Genomic DNA, 23,866 nt, shown 5'->3' with positions numbered 1-23,866 from the left:
CTTCAAACTCTACTTTCATCAACTGCTTAGATGCAGCAGGTGACGCTGGGTTAACTTATCGTGTCGGTCTGGAGTTCCATGGCTGGAGAGACGATGTTGGACAGCCTCAGATTCTGGGGCAAATGCCCAGTTTCGGGCTCCCGTCATCACTCTCCCATGACGACGACTTCCTCCCTAATTTGTGAAACACTTGCCTCTGACATTAAATAGGAATGACGTGGAAAAGCAAATTAAAAAATGATACAGACTAGTTAGCGACACTTTTCCATAATGTCACTCTACTTAAACTCAGATTTTGACTTCTAGAAGACAACACTGACGAATAGCCCAAAGAGCTCAAAAACATAGTTTAAAAATGGGCAATTGAGTTTGAGGCACTTGGTAGGAAAATACTTTTATTTGTTTAACTCTTGAAATCTGTGGATTCTTCATGTCTGCCCGTTTCTCAAGCTGCTGACTAACGTGGGAGCTATTTCCTGGTCTGCTCAGAGCTGTGTGTTGCAACCGATGTGTGTGAGCCCCCATCCAGGGCACGCAGGTCTTGCGGTCGGTAAAGGTGGCTTCCTTTCTGCAGCAACGACAGCTCCCTCCTTCTGCCAGGAGTCTTCTTGAGAGTGGAGCTGAAGCTCTGAAGCGAAAGCGTGACTTCTCTGGGGCTACACTGTGTCCATTCCCTCCAGCCTCCTGCACGGGAGCTGCCATATGTGTAGCCAGGGAAATAACGAGTCTCTCTCTCTGGGCATGTGCACACACGAGCACGTACACGTGCACACGTGTGTGTGTTCATGCGCGTGCGAGCATGGGGATGGAAACCATGTGTGTAGGGCAGGGTGCAGACATCTGTGTATAAGTGTCAGATTCCTGGAGCAGCTGTCCTCAAACTTCAGCAGCAGACAGATGGGAGGAGGGTCCGAATGTGCGATAAACACGTCTGTCCTGAGGCTGGGATCTGCAGGAAGTGGGTCCTGGGAAATCTGCTCATGGATCCCTGGGAAGAGGGCTGTGAGTCAGGCTGCTTTGTTTATTTTTTTATGCCACAAGCAGTAAAGTAAACTAGGTTAGAAAAACACATTTTATTGCATTTTGAGATTTTCTCATGGACAAACCATGCCTTTTCTTCTTCTCTTTTATGTGTGGTTGCTACAAAGAATTTGAGAAGCTGCACAATTATTCAGCAGGACTTTATTATGTCCACATTCTTGGCTGCACTGCTTTGTATTCGGGCTGCCTTATAGTTCAAACAAAATTCCAAGACGGCCTCTTTATTGAGCATATCTGAGTAACACGCCCACTTTTCATCCGAAAACAACATCCAGTTTTAGTAAAGTAGCCTCAATTCTGAAGCCAAGTCTAGAAGAACATTTACAAGGGAAACAATTTGTTCAATATTTGACTGGATTCCAGAAGAAAAAATAAGCACATAGCCCCACCAGTTCTATGTTAAAAACAACACCGGGGCCTATGAGGATGCCCTGTCAGTCATGGAAGTATAGCTCAGCCTGAGTACCACATGTAAAAATTTTAATCTCACAAAAAACTTACGGGTATTCCATCGGCACCCGGGAATCCAGAAACACCTCTCGCGCCCTATAAAGAAGGCAAACAAGCTTACTGGAGGCCAGGATGCCCACTGACCCACATACACCAGGGGACATGGGCGTGCATCCCTACCACGTCTCCTTTCGGTCCTGCGATCCCGGGCGGGCCCCTCTCGCCCTTGTCACCTTTGCGGCCCTGCAGTCCTGGGAATCCCTGGAGCCCTGGGGGCCCATTGTAGCCCTGGGGGCCCACTGGCCCTGGCTGGCCCTGTGGAAACAACATACGTTTAATTTCCACAATGAATAACAACAAATCAGCATTTTCAGTCACGCTGCTTTTGAAACTGCCCTTTTCATTTTCAAAGAGCTGTAATCTTCAGAGAACAGTGTACATTAACTACCATCTTCAGCCACAGAGTGACTTCTGACCAAGAGGTCATAGAATTTAAAAGGGAAAAAAATGTTAAGTGGGAGAAAAAAAGGGTCCTAAATCACTAAAATAATGTTATTGTGAAATGCTAATACTGGGTTGGTATGAAAGCATCAACTTACTTGTTTTTTTTAAAAAAGTCCTTTCAGTTAAAAAAAGTTTCAAACAAATTCCTAAGGCTTTATCTCTTATCTCAATATAATGCATATAGCAGGTATGGAAATGTATGTTGCATCCAGGTATGAAAAATGATCCCCGATGTTTAAGTGATTAGGTGATCTTCCTGTTCACACACACACACTACACACAGGGAGTGTGCATGTGCACACACACAGGAAGAAATAAAAGGCTTCTGAAACATGTAAAATGTGTATCTTTATCCATTAGGATTTTTATTTTAAAAAGACAGAATCGCATATTGACAAGGATATTAAGAAATTGGAACCTTTGTGCACTGCTGGTGGGAATGTCAAATGGTATGCCACTGTGGAACCAGTATGGGGAGTCCTCACAAAATCACACAGAGAACTACCGTATGGCCCAGCAATCCCACCTCTGGGATAACATTCACAATGACTGAAGCAGAGCTGGGCACCCACGCTCCCTGCAGCATCGTCCATAAGGGCCAGAATGTGGAAGCGACGTGTCTGTCAACAGATGATGGATAAACAAAATGCGGTCCATGCACACAATGGACTATTACTCAGCCTTAAAAAGGCAGGAAGTTCTGACATAGGCTACACAATGGATGAGCCTTGAAGACACTGGTGCTGAGTTTGAAATAAGCCCGTCACAAAGGACAAATACCGTGTGAGTCCCCTTAGGTGAGGTTCTTAGAGCCATCAGACTCACAGAGACAGAAAGTAGAACGGAGGCTACGGGGAGGGGCGGGGAGGGGCACGGGGGGTTTGCTTAGTGGGGACAGAGTTCCATTTGGGGAGGTGACAGAGACCTGGGGGTGGCAGTGGTGATGGCTGCACAGAATGTGAACGTGCCCGATGCTGCTGAGCTGCCTAAAAACGGCGAAGATGTCAAATTTCATGTTATGTATGTTTCAATACACATAAAAAGATTAAAAACGGGGCTCTATTTCTCCTATTATTGGAACTAATTCGTGTAGTGGCTATGTTTTAATGAATGTCCCAGGTAATCTCAACTTAAAAAAAGGAAAAGAAGACTCTGTGTTTTGATTCCTGCTTCGATGAGTCTGCTGCTCCTGCATCCCACAGACACTCTCCCTGCCCCGCCTGCTTCCCATTCCAAATTCCTCTCTTGCCCTTAGATCGAGGGGGGACTGAGCCATTATTTCTAGTCTTCTTGCCAGTGCCTGTAAGTAACCTCTCCTACATAAACTGTGCAGCTTAGAAGTGTGTCTGCCTTTACAGGATGTTTACAATCTGTCCAACATTCACACAATTGAGGGGAAATGAAGAATTTAAAAATGCAGCGATGGCACGGCATGAGCTGCCCAGGTGCCCTGCCACAGAGGGCATGTGGGTCCTTGTCCCTGGGTTTTATCATTCCTGAGCCGCCCACCTCTGTAGATGCAGGGCTGCAGGCGTCGGGGAAGCAGTAGGACATTTCTCTGGGGTGGAAGATATGGATGGAGATTAAGATCACAGCTGATGGATGGGACCTACCCCAGAGCTCAGGACCCCTGCCTCCTCTGACAAAGGGGCAGTTTGGGGAGCCCCCTCAGGGCTCCTCTGGCTGAGGTAAGAGTTCAGAGGCACTGGGCTCCCCTGCTCTCCCCTCCATGTGTTCCAGTGAGTCCTGTCAAAGCAGAAATCAGCAAATACTCAGGCTGATCGCAAGCACTGTATGTAGTGGTGAAGCTGATCTATTTTCGGTCTCTTCAAAGAAGGTGATGAACGTGGGGCTGTTGCCACCTGTTTGTTTCTTGCTGTTGAAGAGAACCATGGTCACAGATGGACAGCCCTGACCCCGGACACAGGATCCCCAGGCCCGCCTTACCCCAGCGCTCAGAGGTCTTAGTATGCCACATTTGTTGTAAGTTTGGGGACAAAACATGCTTTGATTCTGCGTTTTATGGACCCTTCCCAGTTATTTTTGTCTTGTTTGCAGGTCTGTTAGAATATAGCCTCCTTGGGATCGTACACCATGGCCCTAGGCCTGCAGACTCCCGATCAGGTGAGGCGTCTCAGTGGGCAGCCTCGGGGGATGAAATGTCCATCACTGGCACTGCGGTTCTTACCGTCCACACGCATCTCTACCTGGGGGGACTAGGGTATGGAGCAGCAAGGAGGGAACACACACTGTTCACCAGGACGGGATGTGGGCCTCGGCGGTGAGACGCCAAGCTGCGGCCTGCCTTCCTCGGGCTTTCCTCGACTCCCTGTCCTGCGGAGACTGACTGAGCACATCACCTACTCATTTTCCTTCCACTGTCAGTAACCGTTTTTCCCTAATAGGAAGTCTGTCTTTTGGAATAAAACTAGTCTTTCCTTTTCTGGAGCATGCTGTCACATTTTTCTTTTAGAGGTGAAATTCCCATAACACAGAACTAACCCTTTTAAAGCATCTTTTAGTAGGTTCCCAATGACTTCTAACCACCATCTCTATCGAGTCTGAAAACATCTTCTTCACCCCCTTACGTGCTGAGCGGTCCCTCCCCATGGCTCCTACCCCCATCCTCTGGTGCCAACCTCATGGAAATGGAATCATATGTACGATATGTGACCTTTCGGGTCTGGCTTCTTTCACTTAACATAATGTTTCTGAGGTTCATCCATGTTGTAGGATTCATCAGTACTTCAGTCACTTTTGTGGTTGGATAATATTCCCTTGCATAGGGATAGACCACAATTTTCCCATTCATCCGTTAAAGGACATCTGGGCGTTGTGAGTAATGCTACTATGAACACACGTACTGTCTCTGAGCACCTGTCTTCGATTCTTTGGGAATGCACTCAGGAGTGGAGCTGATGGAGCGCGTGGTAATTCCACGTTCAACTTTTTGAGGAATTGCCCTTCTGTTTCCCACCATTTTACATTCCTACCAGCAATGTGTGAGGGTCCAAATTTCTCTCCATCCTTGCCAATACTTGTTATATTCTTTTTTAAAAAAATGATTGCCATCCAACTGGGTATGAAGATGATGTCATTCTGAAGAGCTCATCTTGAGCTTCTGACAGATGGGACATTTCCTAAGATTCCTCTGGCTCTCAGCCTGGAGAAGGTCCCTGAGGTCTCTGGAGAGAATCTGAACTAGACCCTCGCCCCCTGGACTGGCCCTCCCTCCTGCCCACAGGAGCCCTGCATTGCTGGGACGGAGTGGACACTTACGTCAAGGTCCCAGGACCTTAATTACATGTTTCAGTCATCAGGGACTGAGATTTTCCTTAGGATATCCTGCTCACCAGGGCATCTGGTGTCTTTGTAAAGAGCAGCTGGAATAATCAGGCAATAAAAGGATTTTTCTCTGTGCTAATCATCATTATTACCAACTTCCATCCTCTCTGTCCAAAGTTATTTCCACCTCTTCCTTGCCTTTTGTAGTAAATGATGTTAAAAATTACCCTAGGAAGAGTAGGACTGTAGTTGAAATGTCTGCATAAATTTCAAAAGCTCCTAAGTTTCCTGCAATATCCTTGATGAAAGCATTCCTACAAATACTTCTTAAAGCCAGCAGACTCTCTGGGAAGGAGCTATCAGACTGCATACCATGCCCCCTGCCCACTGGAGGGTGAGTCATGTCATATCAGCGCATTGCTTCCTAGTACGAGGATAACGAAGACTATCATGCAGTTTTGTATCTTCTGATGAAGCACTGTTACAGGTCTCAAAAAATGGTTTACCTCATTTTATGCCCAAGACAAATGCATGGAGTAGGCTTCTTCCCCCACAGGAGGAGACAGTGGGGGCCTGGGAAGGTTTGGAATGAAGAACTGACTGCTGTGCAGCTGGGTTGCGGGTGAGGCTGATTATTCCAGAGTCTTCCATCCCCCATCACACCCTCGCTGCTCTAAGGAAGGTCCATGAGCCGCCCCAGCAACCCTGGCAGCTGGTGGGAAATGTAGTCTCAGGGTGGCCCGGACCTGGAGCTGCACTGGATGTGGTCCTGGGAGGTTTCCTGGTAAACTCTGGGGTCACTGCCCCGTACCAGCCCCCGGCCCGGCCTGGCGTTCTGGTGGGAGCACAGGCCCCTTCTAGCAAGGAGACTCTCTGCGTGAAGGTGGGTCTCAGAAGGAAGGCTGGGCTTACTGAGTCGGAGGAAAATCTGGTAATTGCGTCTGTTAAATACCATTTTGACTGGCATTTTCTTGGTCTCATGCCTCAATGACACCTGCAGTAAGACAGAGTAATGGGTGACCGTGGGGGCAAAGGTGCGCCTGGCCTCTCCCTTTCTGAAGGCACAGTGGGACAGTATGTGGGACATCAGGCCAGTTTTGGAAGCCAAAGTCCTGAAAGGCAGTAGAGTGGGTCCAGATTTGATCCACATTCCTTAACCACCATGCCATGGAGAGGTGGTGATTAAGGTCCTGAGATACTCACTGAGCTTTCATGAATTTGGAATCTCACTTCTGAGAAAAGGGGCAAAATATGGTCAGAACAGTGCACATGTGGGTTACTTCAACTCTAGCCCCAGACGTGCAGGGGGGAAGGATGACTCCTCAGGGCCCCCGGAGAAGCTGCCTCACATTCACGCCACCCCAAGGGGCCTGTTGCCAGTCACAGTTTATTAGACTTAAAATTCACCTTGGGGAAGGGGGTAAAAAGAGCTGCATTTTTCAGGAAGGGTGAAGACAAGTGTTTCCAAGGATGAAACCACCCCCCCCCCCAACTTCTCAGCAGGACTTTTCATCTACATATGGGATTTTCCTGATAGAACAAGAATAAGCTTTTCAGGACTTGCTGGCCAACATCTGAATAGTAGGAAATCCCTTCTCCCTCCTACGTGGGCTCTTCCTGCCTCGCCTTTTATGGGCACTGGGCACTCCACCAGACACCCCACATCCTCTGCGGTCCCGGGCGCCCCGCCCTTCCTCGCCTGTTGGCAGCATGCTCAGGCCTCGCGGGCCCGGTCGGACAGCAGCTCTCGGGGACCCTCCTGGGATTCTAGCCCGAGTCCCGGCTCCTTCTGTGAGCTGTTCACACAGATTCAAAATATGTAAAATGGCCCCAAAGCCAGCAAGGGCTACTTTTTAGGATCCAGGACAACAGTTCCTTCATCTGCAAGTTAGAATTAGTCCTTGGTGTTAGGGATATCATCAGCATTTGCAAGCAATTTTTTGATTATCCAGGTGGGATGAATTAATACTCTATTCCAAGCTAACAATGATGTGAAGGTTAGTATCTGAACAGTATATTATAGACCTATTAAGTATCAGTAAATCGTGGGCAGCTGTCTAGTCCATGCAGAAGAGAGCTCACATTAAATCTGCTACCTTTTACCTATCATTTCTTATTTAATACATAACAAAATAGCACTCTACTAAGTACTATCCCAAATTAAGGATTCTACTTACTTGAGGTAGAATTACATGGGCTCTTGGAATTCCTGCCCTCCAAAATTGTTTGACACACACCACAGGACTCATGTCAATATAAAGGAAATAACATCCATGTGGGAAAAACCAATCTTGACCCTTACCCGCCTCCACACACAAACCTTTGCCACAGTGTATCACAGACCTACAGGGATGAGCACAAAGGGGAGGACTTCTAGAGGAAAGTGTAGGGAAGCATCTTTGTGACTTTGGAGTAGGCAACGATTTCTTAGATAAGACAAAGATCACAAACCATAAAAGAAAAAATGTTGACGAGACTTAAAAGATTTGATTTTCAAAAGATACTGTTAAACAAAAACATGCAGGACACAAACTGGGAGAAATATTTACAACATACATATCTGACATGTGACTTTTATCCAAGATATAGAAAGAGTTCCTAGAAATCAATAATAAGGAAACAAACAGCATGATGAGAAAAATGGACAAAAGATTTGGGCAGAGCCTCCATCAAAGAAAATGTAGAAGGAAAATAAGCACATGAAAAGATGTCGCATGTCATTGGTCTTTAGACAAAAACAAGTTAAATCTGTAGGAAGATATGACCTCTGCTGACTGGCATGGCTGCAGGCAGAGGGAAATGGGCCACACCGAGTGCCAGGGAGGATGCAGGAGCTCCTGTGTGCTGCCCAGGGAATGCAGAATGGGCCTCCACCTTGGAAAAGTTTGGCAGTTTCTTTAAAGTTGAACCTGTGCTCACCATAAGACTTGCAGGGATACGTTCATAGTGGTTTAACTTACTTTAGCTAGAAACTGGGAACAACTGGAATGCCCATCAGCTGATGAGAAGACATCCATCGAACGAACTGTGGTACACGCATAAAACAGAACACTACTGAGCAGTAAAAATGTGTGCAGCGGTGAGGTCTGGTCTCAGTGGCTGCGCACTATGTGAAGGAGCCAGACACAAAAGCCTACATCCTGCCCACCCTATTTATAGGGTATTGTGTGCTATGGCCCTATTTATATGACATCCTAGAGAAGGCAAAATTAGCGACGGAAAACAGAGCAGCGGTTGCCAGGGGTAGAGGTGGGGGGCGGAGACAAACAGAAAAGGGCACAAGGAACTTTCTGGGGCCATGAATCTGTTTCCTATCATGGTTTTGGCAGGAGTTGCATGGCTGTATAATTTGTCACTATTCAATGAATTATATGTAAATCATACTTTGATAAGCTTGACCTAAAAACAAACACACAGAAGACAAGTCTGGGAAAGGCAAAGGTGAGAAACGCAAGCACAGATGTTCACAGGCACATTGCACAAGACTGAGTCCTTTTGGGACTTTCTTACAAAGTGCATTTATAAGATGGATAATATTTAGAAAAGGAAGAAGAGCAGACACTTCTAAAATAGCACATTACAGAACACTGAGCCAGATGCTTCTTACAAATGTCTGCCAGGGAAAAGAAAAAACATGAAGAAACCAAGACCTCTTGTCTGGAGCCCGGTCCTGAGCCTGGCACGGGCATGGTCACAAACCATCCGTGTAGGGCCTGTGGGACAGCAGAGCTCGAAGTGGGTCAGGACCAAGCTCATTTCAGCAGCAAAAGATAAGCTGAAGACATCCCTGGTTTCCACCATGTCTGATCTTCTCAAAACCAAAACAGAGGGTGTTGCCTGTAATTGTGAGATGCTGTTGTCCACTTTTACCTGAAGTGAGCTTACTTGCACAGATTCACATTTTAGAGCAGACAAAAAGTGGATCATCTCTTGTTCTCCACATAAGTTGGCAAACTGCCCCTTATTCTAAAAATAGGCAGCCCATGGGTGACTGCACCCAGTGGCTCTCAGCCCAATGCGAGGCTGAGCTTTTCAGTCTGGATGTGATTTTTGCTTGGCACATGTTGGAAAATCTGATTGTCTGGGAAAGCTTTTCATTGCCTCTGTCCCTGAAGCAATTAATACATTTCATTTGCCTGAATGTGAACCCTTGCCTGACAGACCGCTTGGTTTCCTGAGCCTTCCATCCCCCATCGGATTGAGTGTGGATGAGCCTAGGGCTGTGGGAGCGCAGAGAGCCCCTCAGGAAGGGGCTGACAGAAGCAGGTTCTGAGGCTGCAGGCAGCACGCAGGGAGCTCCGGAGGTCAGGCCTCCTGGATGAAACGCTCTCTGACCCGGCAGCTGACGAGGCGCCGTATGGGATCGACGGCCAGATCGCCACCATACGGCCTGTACATCATCGTGAGTTAGTACGGGGTGGCTCTGGGCTGTACTTACACAACTAGAAAATGACTTCTAGAACAGGAGCCAGCCTCTGAGTTACAAAATCATAAAACGACTCACTGTTAGAACACTAAGCTGTCCATATTCATGGCGTCAGTTGTAGATGATTCATTTTCAAGTACCAACGGCAAGAGCCAATATTTTGCTAGTGTTCTTAGATCATATCTTAGGTCATGTTCAAGTGTGACGTGACACAGTCGAGACTGCGCTCTAAATACTGTGTTTCTGCCAGTGCCTGGTGGGGCCTCTGCGCTCAGGGACTGGCCGGTAGCCCTGGGAATGCTGCCTCCAGATGGAAGGAATGAGAAGAAAGAGCCACGTGCATGGCCTTCCAAATACTGGCCTCCCTGTTGGTCATCAACCAGGCTGGCAGTCTCTGCGGGTGACTTTTTAGTCTCTGTGGCAGAGACCAGGAGCAGACTGCCAGTGACATCCGCTTTGCATTTAGACTAAATACAGTCACGTGGGACAAAAATATTCTTGAGGTTGGCATTATACTGAGTTGATCTGTTATGAAAAAAAAAATTGGCCAACAAAGGAAAAAAGATTAAGAGCGAGGGAGGGTTCCGTGTTGGCTGGGGCACACAGTCTTTTTTCCATTAATCTTCATTTGAAAAGTTCCTGAATAGGCCAAGTTTTAAATAGAGCCCCATATTTTCTGTCATTAGAATTTCTGTAAAATTTCTGTCTACTCTCCTCCTTCCTTGGCTTTAAACTACTTTGCTATTTTATTGTCATTAAAGTTATTTAGCATTTGCACCTCTCTTTTAAGATTTTAATTTATTTTTAAATGGGCAATAAAGTCCACTTTTGCTGGTGTGTAGTTCTGTGGGTTCTCGTTATTTGGGGCCTGTGCCGCCCCTCCCCCACCTGTCAATCACTGTCTTTCTCCAGCCTCACAGCTTTGCTCTTCTGGACGGTCATACAGATTCCATCACGCAGGTGCCGCCTTTTGAGTCTGGCTTCTTTCACTGAGCACAATGCATTTGGGGTTTACCGACCTGTTGTGTGCATCTGCAGTTTGTTCCTTTCTACCACTGAACAGTGTTCTGCTACATCCTGTCCCCACAATTTGCGATCCTTTCACTTGCTGATGGACATTTGAATTGCTTCCAGATTTTGGTGCATGTGAACTGGGCTGCTATAAACAATCATGTATGGTTTTTCGTGTACACACATATTTTTGTAACAACCCAAGAATGGGTTGCTGGGGCATATGGTAAGAGTATGTGTAAGTTTATTAAAAAGCTGCATAGCCTTTTTCCAGATGGGCTGTCCCATTTTGCATTCCTGCTCTGACACATCAGAGTACAGGTGCTTGTCAGCACTTGGCATTGTCAGTTTGTTCTCTTAGCCATTCCACTAGGTCTGCAGGGCTGACACATGTGGTTTTAATCTCATTCATTTTTATGGGCACAGTTTCTACATTTCTGCTAATCCTAGATCCAGTTCAGAGTTCAGTATTTCCACTTACAGCATTCCTATTAATGCCACTGTGACATAGTTCTGTGATGAGAACTGAGGGCCCAGCCCCCTTCAGCACCTGCCATATTAGGCCAAAGGTATACTGGGATTGCAACCACAGTTTTGGCCCCTTAAAGACTCTTACAGTCAGCCTCTTCACAAGTGTGTGAGTGTTGTTGCAAGGGCAGGAGGGCTTGAGAGGGAGGTGACCCAGCAGGAACCAGGCATCAGGGCTGAAAAATGACCTCAGACCAACATGCCTCAAAGGTGGGAACTTGAAAGGACAGCCTTAAATGTGGCCAGTACGTTGCCTTCCTTGAATTCTGATAGAGGTGGGGGAAAAGATACTAAAAAAGATTTCTACCATGCAGAAACTAAAGAGAAATTCAGCTCTCCAAGGTTCTTACCGATTATATGGATTTTGTTTTATTTTGGGTAAAAGAATATTCCCTTTTCATACACTGTTGTACAGAATACACGTATGTCTTTCTGGTCCAGGAATGTTAGCTTCATTCTGTAGCAAGATTCTTATAGGTACTAACAGCTATTTAAAATTAGACCAGCATCATATCACTTTTCAAACTTACATATCTGCTCTTCACCACTGATAACCTATTACTTTCCTCCAAACTTCACAGACCATCAGATTTGGAAGGGGCTTCAGAGAGTGTCCAGGGGAGGTTCTTGGAGTGCAGCCTTCGCTTTGCATGGAGCTCACTGCCCTGAGGTCCTCAGAGCACCCCAGGTCCACAGAATGGGGCCTGCACCCTAACGAGGCCCCAGGACATTAGTGTCCTTTGGAACTGAGGAAATCACTGGAGGTGTCCCATCCCAGGCCTGGTCTGGGGCCAGTCTTGGACCTCAGGAGTCTCTGGTTTAGTAGAGGTGGGGGGTGGAGCAGCTGAGGAACCTACAGTTTTCACAAGCTCCCCAAACAATTCAGATGCCCTGGAGCCAAGGGACTGGTGCAGGGGACTCACGTCAGGCAGGAGGGAGTTGCCAGGGAGGTGAGGGGTCTCCCTATAGCCCTTGAGGACCCCCACCAAGAAGTGCTTCACACCAGCACCCTAGGATGGAATTTATCTGAATTTTCAGCATTGTAATATTTTTCCTTAGGGTTACAGAAGAAAACTACCAAAGGTTTGGTGGCCTTATTCCGGGGATTTTGAAAATGTGCCCGTCTATATGCCCTGCAGCCGGGGCCGTCCTGCTCACTCTGGTTGGCACCGTACCTGCTAGTGCTCTTGCAGCCAGTCCTTGGTGACCCCCAGGACCCGAACCCCATGTTTGTTCCAGGCGCTGGAGCCCAGCAAAGCTTCAGAGCACACACTCATCCCACAGCATCCCACAGACTTGGTGAGCTCTTTTCATCCCTCATAGCATTTTTTTTTCTGAAAAAACTTTTTCATTCTCTTAAACAAAATAGGAGATGTTCCTTATCTTCTAAAAGAAAACTTAATGAATCCACCCCAAATTCCACGATTGCCTAAACTTATGTCACTCAAAGGTTAAAGGCAAGTAACTATGCTTTGTATCTTGTGAGGAAGAGTTGGAAGTGGCTTCCTAACACTAATGACAAAACAGAATCCGTGATGAGTCCCAAGCACTGTACACATTCAGGTCCAGGCCAAGCTGCAGGGGAGCAGCCGGGCTGTGGCAGGTGGCGGCTGGCGCAGAGAATGCGCCCCACAGCCGTCTGCCAAGTGAACCAACTGTGGCCCTGAGCTGGCTCAGCTCCGCCTGCCTCCAAAGCTCAGGGTCTCCCCACCGGGAAGGTGAAGGGCACAGCCCTATTTTTAGACCAGGTTTAGGACTGTCAATAGCGAGTCCCTGATTTCTGAAGCACTTACGAAGCCCAGCTTCAGTGGGCAACATTGTGGGGAGCTATCACCTTCTCGTTCTGTATCCCCAACCCCTCAAGTCACCTTTACAGGTCAGAATGGGCCCCCTCCAGCCTCAGAACTCCCTTTGCACCAGCACTGGGGGGCGGGGGGCTGCCAGTGCCCTGGCTGCACCTGCCTGCACCGTCAGAGCAAGCACTTCCAGGCCCCATCCGCACTGCTTCGGAGCTGAGAGACAGGAACATCAGCTGCTGGAGCCCAGAGCTAGGAAATGAGGCGAGGGTTCTGGAATGCCAGGACTCTGTCCTCTGGGAGACTTAGTCCTCGTAATATCTGAGCCGTGCTATTTGGAGGACAGCTGTCGGTGGTAAGCCAAACACGCTGTTTAGCCGGACCACCGTGACGCAGACGTTATGGAGAAAAGGGGCCAGCATGGGTCTGTGACAAGCTATAAAAGGAACATTTTCAATGCCTAATGAATGAGTATTTTAAAACAAAATTTTAACTTTATATCAACAGAAGTCCCCTGCCTTATCTTCCCAGGTCTAAGGCAGAGAGCACACTGCAGTGCCGGTGGCTGACACCAGGTGGCAGTGAGGCGCTCTCTCTGGGAGCAAGAACCCACCCACACACCCAGTCCCCAGAGGCTCTGCCAGTCTTGGTATCTGATGACCCCTCTTCAGGGCACAGAGGCAGGCTTCTCATTCGTTGTGGGGGCATAGCCTCCCATGGGGAAAGTCCTGATGAACATCTGACCGCAGAATTCCGATGGTGCCCAAAGATCATATCAGGTTCCACTTCTTTCACGGGGTGGCTGAGCTAGCTCAGTAATGAGCTATTTGGTAACCCCCTTCCCTTCTGACTTGCTCCAGGGAATGTGTTCTAAATATGTGTAGACGTTGGAGGACCTGGTAGACCCAGACCCGGTGCAGAGTTCCAAGAGGCAGACGGGTCACTGACTCTATCCCTGCCTGGGACGAGGCTCTGAGAGCTGCCAACAGTTCCAGGCTAGAGCACACCCTGACTGGAGCACAGGAAACAAATCAGAGGGAATCAGCACCCCGCAGCACGGCACCATTCTGATATCTGTCTTATGGGCGCGGACACTGAGGCCCGGAGGGGTGTGGGAGGCCCAGCTGGCTTGGAGGGAGGGGATTCGTATGCAGCTTTTCTGAAGAGTCCCAGAGGGCGTTGTCCATGTACAGAGGAACTTCCCTTGAGTAGCGGATATGACTTTGGACCCTGAACATATTTCTTTTACTGATCTTCAGGAAGCTATAATCAAGCCCAAAGCAGATGGACAAATGCACAAAAATAAACGGATGTATGTATGCCTGGGGCTCACGGAAATCCATACCAAGCAGAGCCAGGCACAGGGCTGCAGTGACTGTGTGAGACATGCTTCTCTGGTTTAACCCCAGCTGCTTGGCTGTGGCCATTTCACAGTCCATTAATGTCCCTCCTGTAGAAGGTGACTTGGACAGAAAGAGCTGAAACTCTAGTCAGTTCTGTTACTTTTTAGCAACTCTGGTCAAAAGATATGCAAGGAGGGCCGGGGCTGTGGGCTGAAGTACTGGAATATCAGAACATTCTGGAGGGATAGTTGACACATCTCATAACCTGTGCTTTTCCTCACTAATACATTCGTGCTGAAGAAAGGCTGCAGTAGGAAGACCTCTGCACCGTTGTGGAGGGTTTTTATGGTAGAAAAACAGACTCATTAAGCAACTCCTGAACAAAGTGTTTTAGCCGGATCCTTGGGAGAATAAGTGTTCAGATCCAGGGATGATGCTGGGACGTTGGGTACGCCCTCCTGGAAGAACAACTCACCAGGGAGGAGGCCATGGGGCTAAGAGGCCCTGGTGGAAGCCTTGGGCACCAACCTCAGAGAGGGACTGAGACACGAATGAGGCAGGACACGGCCACTAGCCACGTCTGATGGGTGGCAGAGCTGCTCTGGAGGGAGAAGTGTCGAACTGGTGGCTCTTTGGTTGTGAGCAAAGCTGAAAGGCATCAAAGTCACTTCTCTGGTGGGGAAACATGAAGAGACAGGTGGCAGCCGCATCCTAGGGTAGGTGGGAGGGAAGGGCCCTGGAGAGAGAGGCTGACGGGATGGACGGGAAGGCGGGTGGGAGGCCCTGAGGGTCTGGAAGCCAGGCTTGGGGAGACTGCCATGCTCCTACCCACACAGGGCCGGCCGAGACGGAGAGGTTCTGGTGGTGTACAAGTGACCGTACAAGAACCGTGTTTGTGTAGAGCTAGACGGCACCCTCCGGATGTCAGAACCCCCTGAAATACCTAAACATATATTTGATTATGGACGCATGAAATTCTAAGCTTGGGACAACAACTAGAGCGACACAAGCCTGACCTGAATACAAAGTCAAGCCCTGCGTGGCCCGGCCAGTCAGTGGTGAGCAGCCTGCCATTCTAGTTCATTAATTTTTTATATGCCACATTGCCCTTTAAGTTTGACACTGGGAAAGGTTAAATGGCAGAGAGCAAGAGCCGAATCAAAATTCAGGCTTTCTACACTTACATTTAAAAAAATATCTGATATTTTGGAAATTGTTCCAAGAAGCATTTTTGCAAAGATATTACCAATACCAGCACCTGGCACACCAGTGGAAGTCCTGGGGCTACTGACTGGTCAGTCACATGACTTCACGGGCTGACAGTGGGTCCGTGAGAGGCGGGCTGCGGCCCACCGGCAGGGTTAAATCCAGCTAACAAAGGGTGGGCGCTCGCCGCTGTGCTGGCCCCTGCAGATGGCTATCTGGACATCCTGCACTCGCCTCCTAAGCCTCCCGGTCTACACTGATTATTTGGACGGACACTGAACACACATCCGCAATTAAAAAAAGAACAACAAACCACAAGAAACTGATCTTTTTTCAGTCTGGTGGAAAGATAATGGATGGCTCATTTGTCCAGACATGAATCTCGGGGTCCGGGGCGGGAGGAAACCAAATGACATTAACATCCATTCCAGAGAAGTGACTCAGCCGCGCACCCGCGCACTGTTCTCATGACATGGGCGAAACAACCCCCCAAGCTGTCACTCTTCTCGACAGCATTTGTTGAAAGAAAAGTAAACGGCAGTTTTTGGGCAGTTCCCCAAACGGAAGGCAGCGATGTCTGCAGCTGCGTTTCCAGTGCTCTTCAAAGATCCACGGGTGACAGGTGAAGGCGCACAGGTTCATCGTAAATGGGGCTCAGTCATGGAGAGGTCACAGAAGGACCTGGGGCAGGCAGTGACTGACACGGCGCGTCCCTGCCTTCTCTAGGGGTGGGAATACCCACACGTGGTTTGTCCAGCACAAATGAGGTCAGCTTCTGAGTGAGTTGCCCCCAAAAGCTTCACCCAGGATGTCTGGTAAGCTGCCCTGTGTGTGTGCAGCCCTCCCCTCCCCCACCCTCACCAGGGCCTTCTGGGTTGGTCCTGGGGGTGCAGGCTCGGCGACATGTTTGGGTCTTCTTGCTGCTCCGTGCCTGGCCACACAAAAGGCCTTCCACACTGACGGGCTGGCGGTGGTCCGCGCGTGGCAGGGCCGCCAGAACCGCAGGACTCGGGGACGGAGTGCGGGTCCCCCAGCCGCCCAGCGCCGCCACCTCAGCGTGGGTGCTTTGCTCTCTGGGAAGGGTTGCGAGGAGCACGTTTCTTTTCTGTACTGAGACCGAACCTGGACGCCTTCCGCAGCCCCTCCTACCTCCCGCTCACACTTGGCACCCACACTCGTGGGCTCGGGCCCGGCCACCTGGCCAGGGAGGGGGGAAGGGCCATGCCGAGGGCCCACCCCGCCGGCACGGTCCGCGCCCTCCTTCTTCTCTGGACGCGGCTCTCTCCGGTCTGCTTGCACACCTCCGACTTGGCTCCTCTTGGACCCCAGTCCAGGAAAGGACCGGTTCCCCTGGGGTTTGCTGCTCACTCTCCTTGCCCATCACACACTGGAGGCGGCATCTCTGGCCCCCTGGGGACGGCGCTAGTTTGGGAGCGCTTGGAGACGGGCGCCTCCCTACCTGTCCCACAGGCACTAGACCTGACGTGTCCGAGACGGGGCTCGGCCCCTCATCTTCTCCAGCCCTGCTCCAGCAGGACACGGGGCGGCGACCCCGCTGCTCCTCACCCAGCCCAGGGCAAGGCTGTCTGGACTCCCCTCCTGAGGGGGCGGGGCCCTTGGCTCTGCACCTGCTCCCCCAGTGCCCGTGGCCGGAGCTTGGGCCACTGCTGGGTGGCCTCCCCCAAACCTTGGGGTGCTGGCTGTCCCCCTCCAGTCTGTGCATGCTGGTTCGCACCCCCAGGACTCTCTGGCGGCTCCGGCACCCCGGAAGGGCCTGGCTCTTCATTCTGCAGACCGCGAACCGAGCGCTGCTCCCAGGGGCCCTGCCCAGCTCCTCCCCTGCTTGTCTAGCCGGTCCTGTGCCCAGGGTGACGCCTGACCAGGGAGGGTGTCTGGGGGCGTGTGTGATGCTCATGGCGGTAGGTATTCGGCCTCCTGCGACCCTGCCCCTCCCATCCAGGTCACACAAGAGGACCGTGTCTCGGAGAGGCATGGCCTCGGGACCCCCGGGCCCTCGTCCCAGCACGTCAGGGGCAGGGGAGAGGACGTGTTTGGCGTGCCTGGTCAGTGGTAGCCCTGGGGTCCAGCTCCTCACCGGCTGTGCATCCTCACTGCCAGCCAGAGGCTCACGTGCGAGTCGTGGGGCAGCTGGACCTGCTGCCGAGGCGAGAAGGGCAGCGAGGGTGTGCGGCGCGGGCAGCGGCAGAACGAGAAACGGCCCGGGCTCCGTCGGAAGTCAGCGTCCCGCTGGGCGTGGGGACGCACCTTGGTTTACGTATAAATTAAAACAAAAACAGCCAACACCAAGCACCCTCTTCTAAGTTTCTAACTGGCATCAATGATCTTACACACTTGTCTCCAGTGACTTACCCCTTTGTGGAAGGAGTGCCACGAAGGACCTGGTCTTACATTAGAGCAGGTCACACACCAGTGGGGTGTCCGTACAATTCCAAGTGACCCGTGTGCAGAGCATCTCTGCTAAATTCACTGCATGTTCCTGGTCCCAGCGTAACTGCTTCAAGACCACACCGCATGCACATCTTTGGGGTGCACTTCCAACTCTGGGCAGGGTCCTGCACCCAGTGAATGCTCGGTGGGCGCACCTCTTCTCCCCACCTCTGGTAGGTCCAGGAAGCCACGAATGTCTGTAGTGGTGGTACGGCATGCCTCCTCCACATTTCCCTGACTGCAGACACATTGCCGGTTATGAACGACACTTCACTGTCTGGTTGACATCTGGGATTTATGGTTACCGCTGTCACGGATTTACTAGCTGCTCAGCTTAGCTGTGATTTCTTTGAGCTGAATCCTCCTTTTTGTCCTACAAAACAGTAGCACTTCCTGGAAGCCTTGATCTGACATGCCAGGGAAGAATTCAGGAGGTAAAGACCTGACCACTGAAAGACGAGCATGGCATCTCCCTCTGACAGTGATTCATCAGAGAATCACTTCCAGCTACGAATTCCCATTTTTTCAGCTGCTCATCAGCTCACCCTCCCAAGCTTACACCAGAGCCCACAGGCAGCTACCGTGCCCACCCCGGCTGGCTCCCGGGCTGCTTTCTGGGAACGCGCTGATCAGCAGGAAACCAGAGGCTGCTAGCTGGTGGGCAGAGGCATTTGTTCCACTCTCCTCTTAGAAAACCCCAGAAACCGAAACCAAGGGGGAAAAATGAGGTGATTCCAAATGGTCTGTAAATTATATTCAACTAGAACTTGTTAAATTCCACAGCCGCAGTTGCTGTCTGCCAGCAGAAAGGGCGTCCCACGTTCACCTGCAGGGAGGAAGAGCAGGTGTGCAAGCCTGGACTGCAGGGCCGGCCCTGGGCCCCCTCAAGCCTGTCACTTTGGGAGGCCACTAGGTCACCCAGCCCCTCCCCTTGTCGGAGTTGAACACCCTATCCACCAAGGTCTTCACCCCTCTCGGAAAATGCTGGGCTGCGAGGACACAGGTGTGGGGGTGGGTGTGGGCGTGAGAAGGGGAGGCAGCCCCCGGGTACCGTCGGGCGGGTGCTTCTGGGACACACGTGAGCCCCAGGCAGTGGCGGCCTGGTCTGGGAGGCCCCCGTCCCCAGCCCAGCCTTCCCCGGGACCTAGAGGGCTTCACCGCGTTTGCCTGCTGGTCCTCTGAACAAAGACTGTTTCCCAACCACAGTTCATCTTTTTGATCTGTGAATAATCTGTTTGGATTTATAAGAATTTTATAATTCCTCAGCCCATACCTCCCGGTAGCTACACCCTTTTCCCCTCTCCTCTTCCCAACCTCTTACTTAAAATATGGCCTTGACTGTACCTGGGGTGGCTGCTGTGCAGAGCGCTCCTCTTTGGCGGGGTAACTGCCTCTGCGGGCTCCCCGCCTCCCCCTGTGTGTCCTCTGGTTTCTCTCCAGGGGCTTCTGGGCTGCTCTGCTGAGGCCCCGGCCCTCGCCCTGCCCCTCCTACCACACACGCTCCCCGCAGAGGGCCCTGGCTCTGGAGGAGCTGCTGCCCCTTTCTGGGGGCACAGGCGTGGCCTGGTGTGTGCCGCCCGCATCGCTGTGCCAGGCACCTCCTGCTCTGTCCCGCTAGGCGGCGCCCCATGGCTGATTCACGTTGGCATCTCCAACCCACACCACAGTCTTGTACACAGTGGGCGGCAGCATATTTGCCAAATAAATGAATAATTAAAATACACTGATTTTTTTTTGGTATCATTAATCTACAATTACATGAAGAATATTATGTTTACTAGGCTCCCCCCATCACCAAGTTCCCCCCATAACCCCCATTACAGTCACTGTCCATCAGCGTAGTGAGATGCTGTAGAGTCACTACTTGTCTTCTCTGTGTTGCGCAGCCCTCCCCGTGCCCCCCCGACACTATACATGCTAATCGTAAGGCCCCCTTTCTCCCTCCCCTCCCCTTATCCCTCCCTTCCCACCCGTCCTCCCCAGTCCCTTTCCCTTTGGTAACTGTTAGTCCATTCTTGGGTTCTGTGATTCTGCTTAAAATACACTGATTTTTACAAGACTTGCATTTTACAGGCAGAGCAGAGCCTTCAAATATGTGTTCAAAATCTGAAGCGCTCCATTGACCCAGAAAGTTTACCTTAGAAGAGACAATCAGCTTAAGTGAGAAAAATCGAAATACATTGTTACTGTTTTCTACCTTATACCTTCCTTCTTTGAACAGTAACTGATTCACAGAGATACAGCTTAAGAACTTTGAGACCAAGAGAATCCTTCAAAATGTAAGTAGGTATAAATGGAGACCACTTAGAGCTGACTGAGGTGAGCATATCAAAACCCAGTTTAGAAGGAAACAAGGTACTGAAAACGGAACAGAGCCGAACGTTTTCCAAAAACAAAGTGCAAATTTGAAGATGCTTTTTTAAAACGGAGTTTTGTTTTCGTTCCCATGGGCAGGTACCCATGCAAACAAACCCCGCCGTCTCCTCTATACACGTGTCACATTAGGTCCCCTGAGTCACACGGCAAACACCTTCACACCCTGACGTCTGCTGCCCTTATCACTTCAGTCCCTTTAGTGCTCATTTTAAAAGACACAGAGCACGCTAGAATGAGTGGGTTTGAGTCCTCGAGCAGAGCCAAGGCCACCAGGGGGAAACAGCCGCCCAGCCTTCACCTGCAGACTGGGGCTTAGCTGTGCCATGCTTGCCCTCTGCCTCCCTCCCTGAGTGACAGCACGTCACCGGTGTGTGTGCCTCCGGAACAAACAACGGGCTCGTGAACTGACAGAAAGGCGAAGCTGAACACCTGTTTGGATGGAGCACTGCTCGGGAGGTAAGTTGTGAGCGTGTGGGCGTGTGCTCCCGGCCTGCGAAAGATCCAGGCGGCCCAGCAGATGTTTTCTGTTAGGAGGCATTGGAGGCTCCCAGAGCTGCATCTGCTTTTTTAAAAAATCTAAGTTTATTTGTGAGGCTATTTTCCCCCCTTAAATAGTTCCCTAGTAAAACTTACAAAATGGAATGGTGGCCAAAGGGTTGGACTCATCAAAGAGGAGCTCGGAATATGTGCATATCAACGTGGAAACCCTCACAGCAAGCAGAAATCTGGGTCAGCTAGGTCAAACACTGTATTTTCTGAATAACTCTTTCCTCTTACGGAAGAGGAATTAAGACTTTCCTTAATAGATCATAAGTAATATAATGCTGGCTTCAGTAGTGACCATATTTTTCTGCTTAGGAAAATGATATAATAGGCACAATGGTAATTATCTTCTGTGCATGTGTTTGATATAAGCACTGATAAATGAAGATCATGTTCAAGGACCCAGGTATCAAGTTAGTAAAGAATATTTAAGATACTGTGATTTTTCTGGTCCCTGAATACAATCTTGACTGTATGTTTGAATCATAGGGGATGGTACTTTTGAGTTAGGAATGCTGGTCTACATACGACCCTTCTCCTAGTTGCATTTTGTGTGATACTGTGACGAGAGGGACGCAACTGTCCATGTGACCACAGTTTGGAAAGCCAAAGTGAATTATGTTAAGAAAACACCTAACATCTTATTTAATTTCTCATCTGCTCAGGAACCGTCCTACTTTCATCACTCATACAAATTGGTCTCCAAGGACTTATAAAATATCAGGTTATATAATGAGCACACGCTATATGAATGTCTTACCACGGAGGTCACTCTCCTGGCTGGCTGGTTAATGGGGCTGCGGAAGAGCCGGCGTTCAAACCTTATTAAAAGTTGGAAATGTGGCTGGACGCACATTTTGGAGAACTTGTCTGATAACTGTTACTGGGGACATTATAAGCGCGGGGCCAATTCAAGAACACTAGATTCTCTTAGCCTTGTGGCAATTACTAAAGTCACCAGGAATTTTAATCGAGCATCTTACAGAAGGACTTAGGCAATTTGCTGCAGAGGCTGTGACGAAAGCTAACCTCCTTCAAATCCCACCTCCTCTGGGCCTTCAAACAAATTTTTTTTTCCTCTGAAGGGAGCAGGTGGCCTCTCACTTTCCTGCCAGGAGACCATTAAATACAACAAGATTAAAATAAATTAGAATAATTGTGTGGGAATTTACATTTTAAAGCATTTTCATGACTAATTGCCTCAAATTTAAGCCATTTTCACAAAGTTCCAATATTTTCAGTATTTCCTAAAAGTGGATGGCGTCACCCGGACAGTGATGGGCAGGTGGAGGATGAGAGACTCAGGCTGAAACCGACACACGTATTTGTCCGTTCGTGGGAAAGAACAGAGGTAAAATGGGCCAGATATGCAAGACTTTAGGTCCAGGGCCAGTCAAGCCCAAAGGGCCCCTTTAAGACACATTATGGGCAATGCTAGATTTCCCCTTTCCCAGACCAAGTCAAAGTGGGGTAATTTTGCCTCAAACGGCAGCATTATTAACCATCAATGCCTGGCAGGTTCTCTGGCTCTTTCATGAGTGTGAGCTGCTCAACTCGGTGTTCATCCTCACGGGTCCGAGCATAGGCGGAGACCACATTTTATCCACTTTACCCTACCTGGCAGTTCGCTGTGGGGTGACTGGGCGAGTGGCTGGACGTCAGGCTCACGGTCCGTGGGAGGTTTCTGCAGGGCTCTGGAGCTGAGTGGAGCGCAGCGTGTGGGACACTCACTGCCACCTGTCCCCTCCCCTCCTGATTTCTCAAACACCTTCCCAGCAGCTGCTGGACAATGAACGCACCCTCTCGATTTAAGGTCCACACAACCGAGGACTGGCAGGATGTGGCCAACCTCTTCTGGCAAAGCGGCCTCAGCAAGCCAAACCAGAGGTACTCAGACGGTCAAGGAAGAAAATTGTTTTTATGGATTTGGCCCCAAAAAAGGGATTAAAAAAAAATCGATCTAAAATTTATTTGGTTGGGGGTCCCACCGCTCACTAGATGATTCCTGACTCTGACCAGCCTCTGGCTCGTCCGACATCAAGATGATTTCTTCTTGTTTTTTTGTCTCTAAGGCCATTGATGACTCCAAACATCTCCAGACCGTTGCAGGTTTATGTTCACTGCTGTGATTTCAATAAACTGGTCGTGTTTTCCTCTTAACAGATACGCATTTTACTCTTTTTATTTGCTCTTAAATAATATATTCCACACATAGCCTTTTCTCCTGTAGTGTGTAAAAATAGCAGTGGAAGCATCCAAGAAGGTTAGAAGGGACAAGAAAAGGGAGCAGAGCAAAAACAGAAATCTTCAGATGTTTGTGCTTTTCTAAATAACATCAAAGCCCTCAGAACCCTTCATGGCCCGGGGAGGTTATCTTTCGCTGTCTCTGTGCATTTTCCCACAAACGGGCAGCTTCTTTCTCAGGTCTGACACTGCCGCTCTCAGCAAATATTAGCTCATCTTTTCAAATTACAGGGCTGTGAAAATTTAACTTGGGAGAATCTTTTATGGGATTCAAAATAACATAAATAAATCTGCAAATAGGAAAACTTGGTCTGAAAGCCTTACTGAAGCATGCGCTTGGCCCCCGAGTGTGGGGCTGCCCCTTCCTCCTGCCCCACAGCCCACTCGCTCTCCTCCACAAAGGACCGTTCACCCGCCCGGAGTGGGGGTGATCATTTCAGATCATTTTCTGCTGTAGTTCACGTGACCCCTCATTCCTGCAGCAACACTACTTCGCCGGCGGCTGTCCGGTTCAGAGCCAATCTTCTGGACTCCAGCTTTGATTTACTCCCCGAATGCCTGCTTTCCCAAGGTTGTGCAATACACCGCCTACAGTGTTCTTAAAAAGTGGAAAAAAAGAGTTCAACGATTTACTGAAATAAAAATATCCATCTGTCACTAAGTGG

General features: G+C 49.6%; 1 protein-coding gene across 1 annotated transcript in view; it reads right to left on the bottom strand.

The window, feature by feature from the left end:
* The window catches only part of COL4A2 (collagen type IV alpha 2 chain), a 157,857-nt gene that overhangs the window by 59,002 nt on the left and 74,989 nt on the right, over positions 1-23,866 (bottom strand). Inside the window, exons 5-6 of the mRNA XM_036893619.2 lie at positions 1,672-1,806; positions 1,543-1,587 (exon numbers count right to left, since the gene is read on the bottom strand). Of these exons, the coding sequence (XP_036749514.2) occupies positions 1,543-1,587; positions 1,672-1,806 (180 nt within the window). The remainder of the gene's footprint in view (positions 1-1,542; positions 1,588-1,671; positions 1,807-23,866) is intronic.

The sequence above is a fragment of the Manis pentadactyla genome, chromosome 17 (genome assembly GCF_030020395.1).
Source record: "Manis pentadactyla isolate mManPen7 chromosome 17, mManPen7.hap1, whole genome shotgun sequence".
Lineage (NCBI taxonomy): Eukaryota > Metazoa > Chordata > Mammalia > Pholidota > Manidae > Manis > Manis pentadactyla.
The sequence above is the reverse complement of the archived record's forward strand: the minus strand, read 5'-3'. Positions and strand labels throughout refer to the sequence as shown.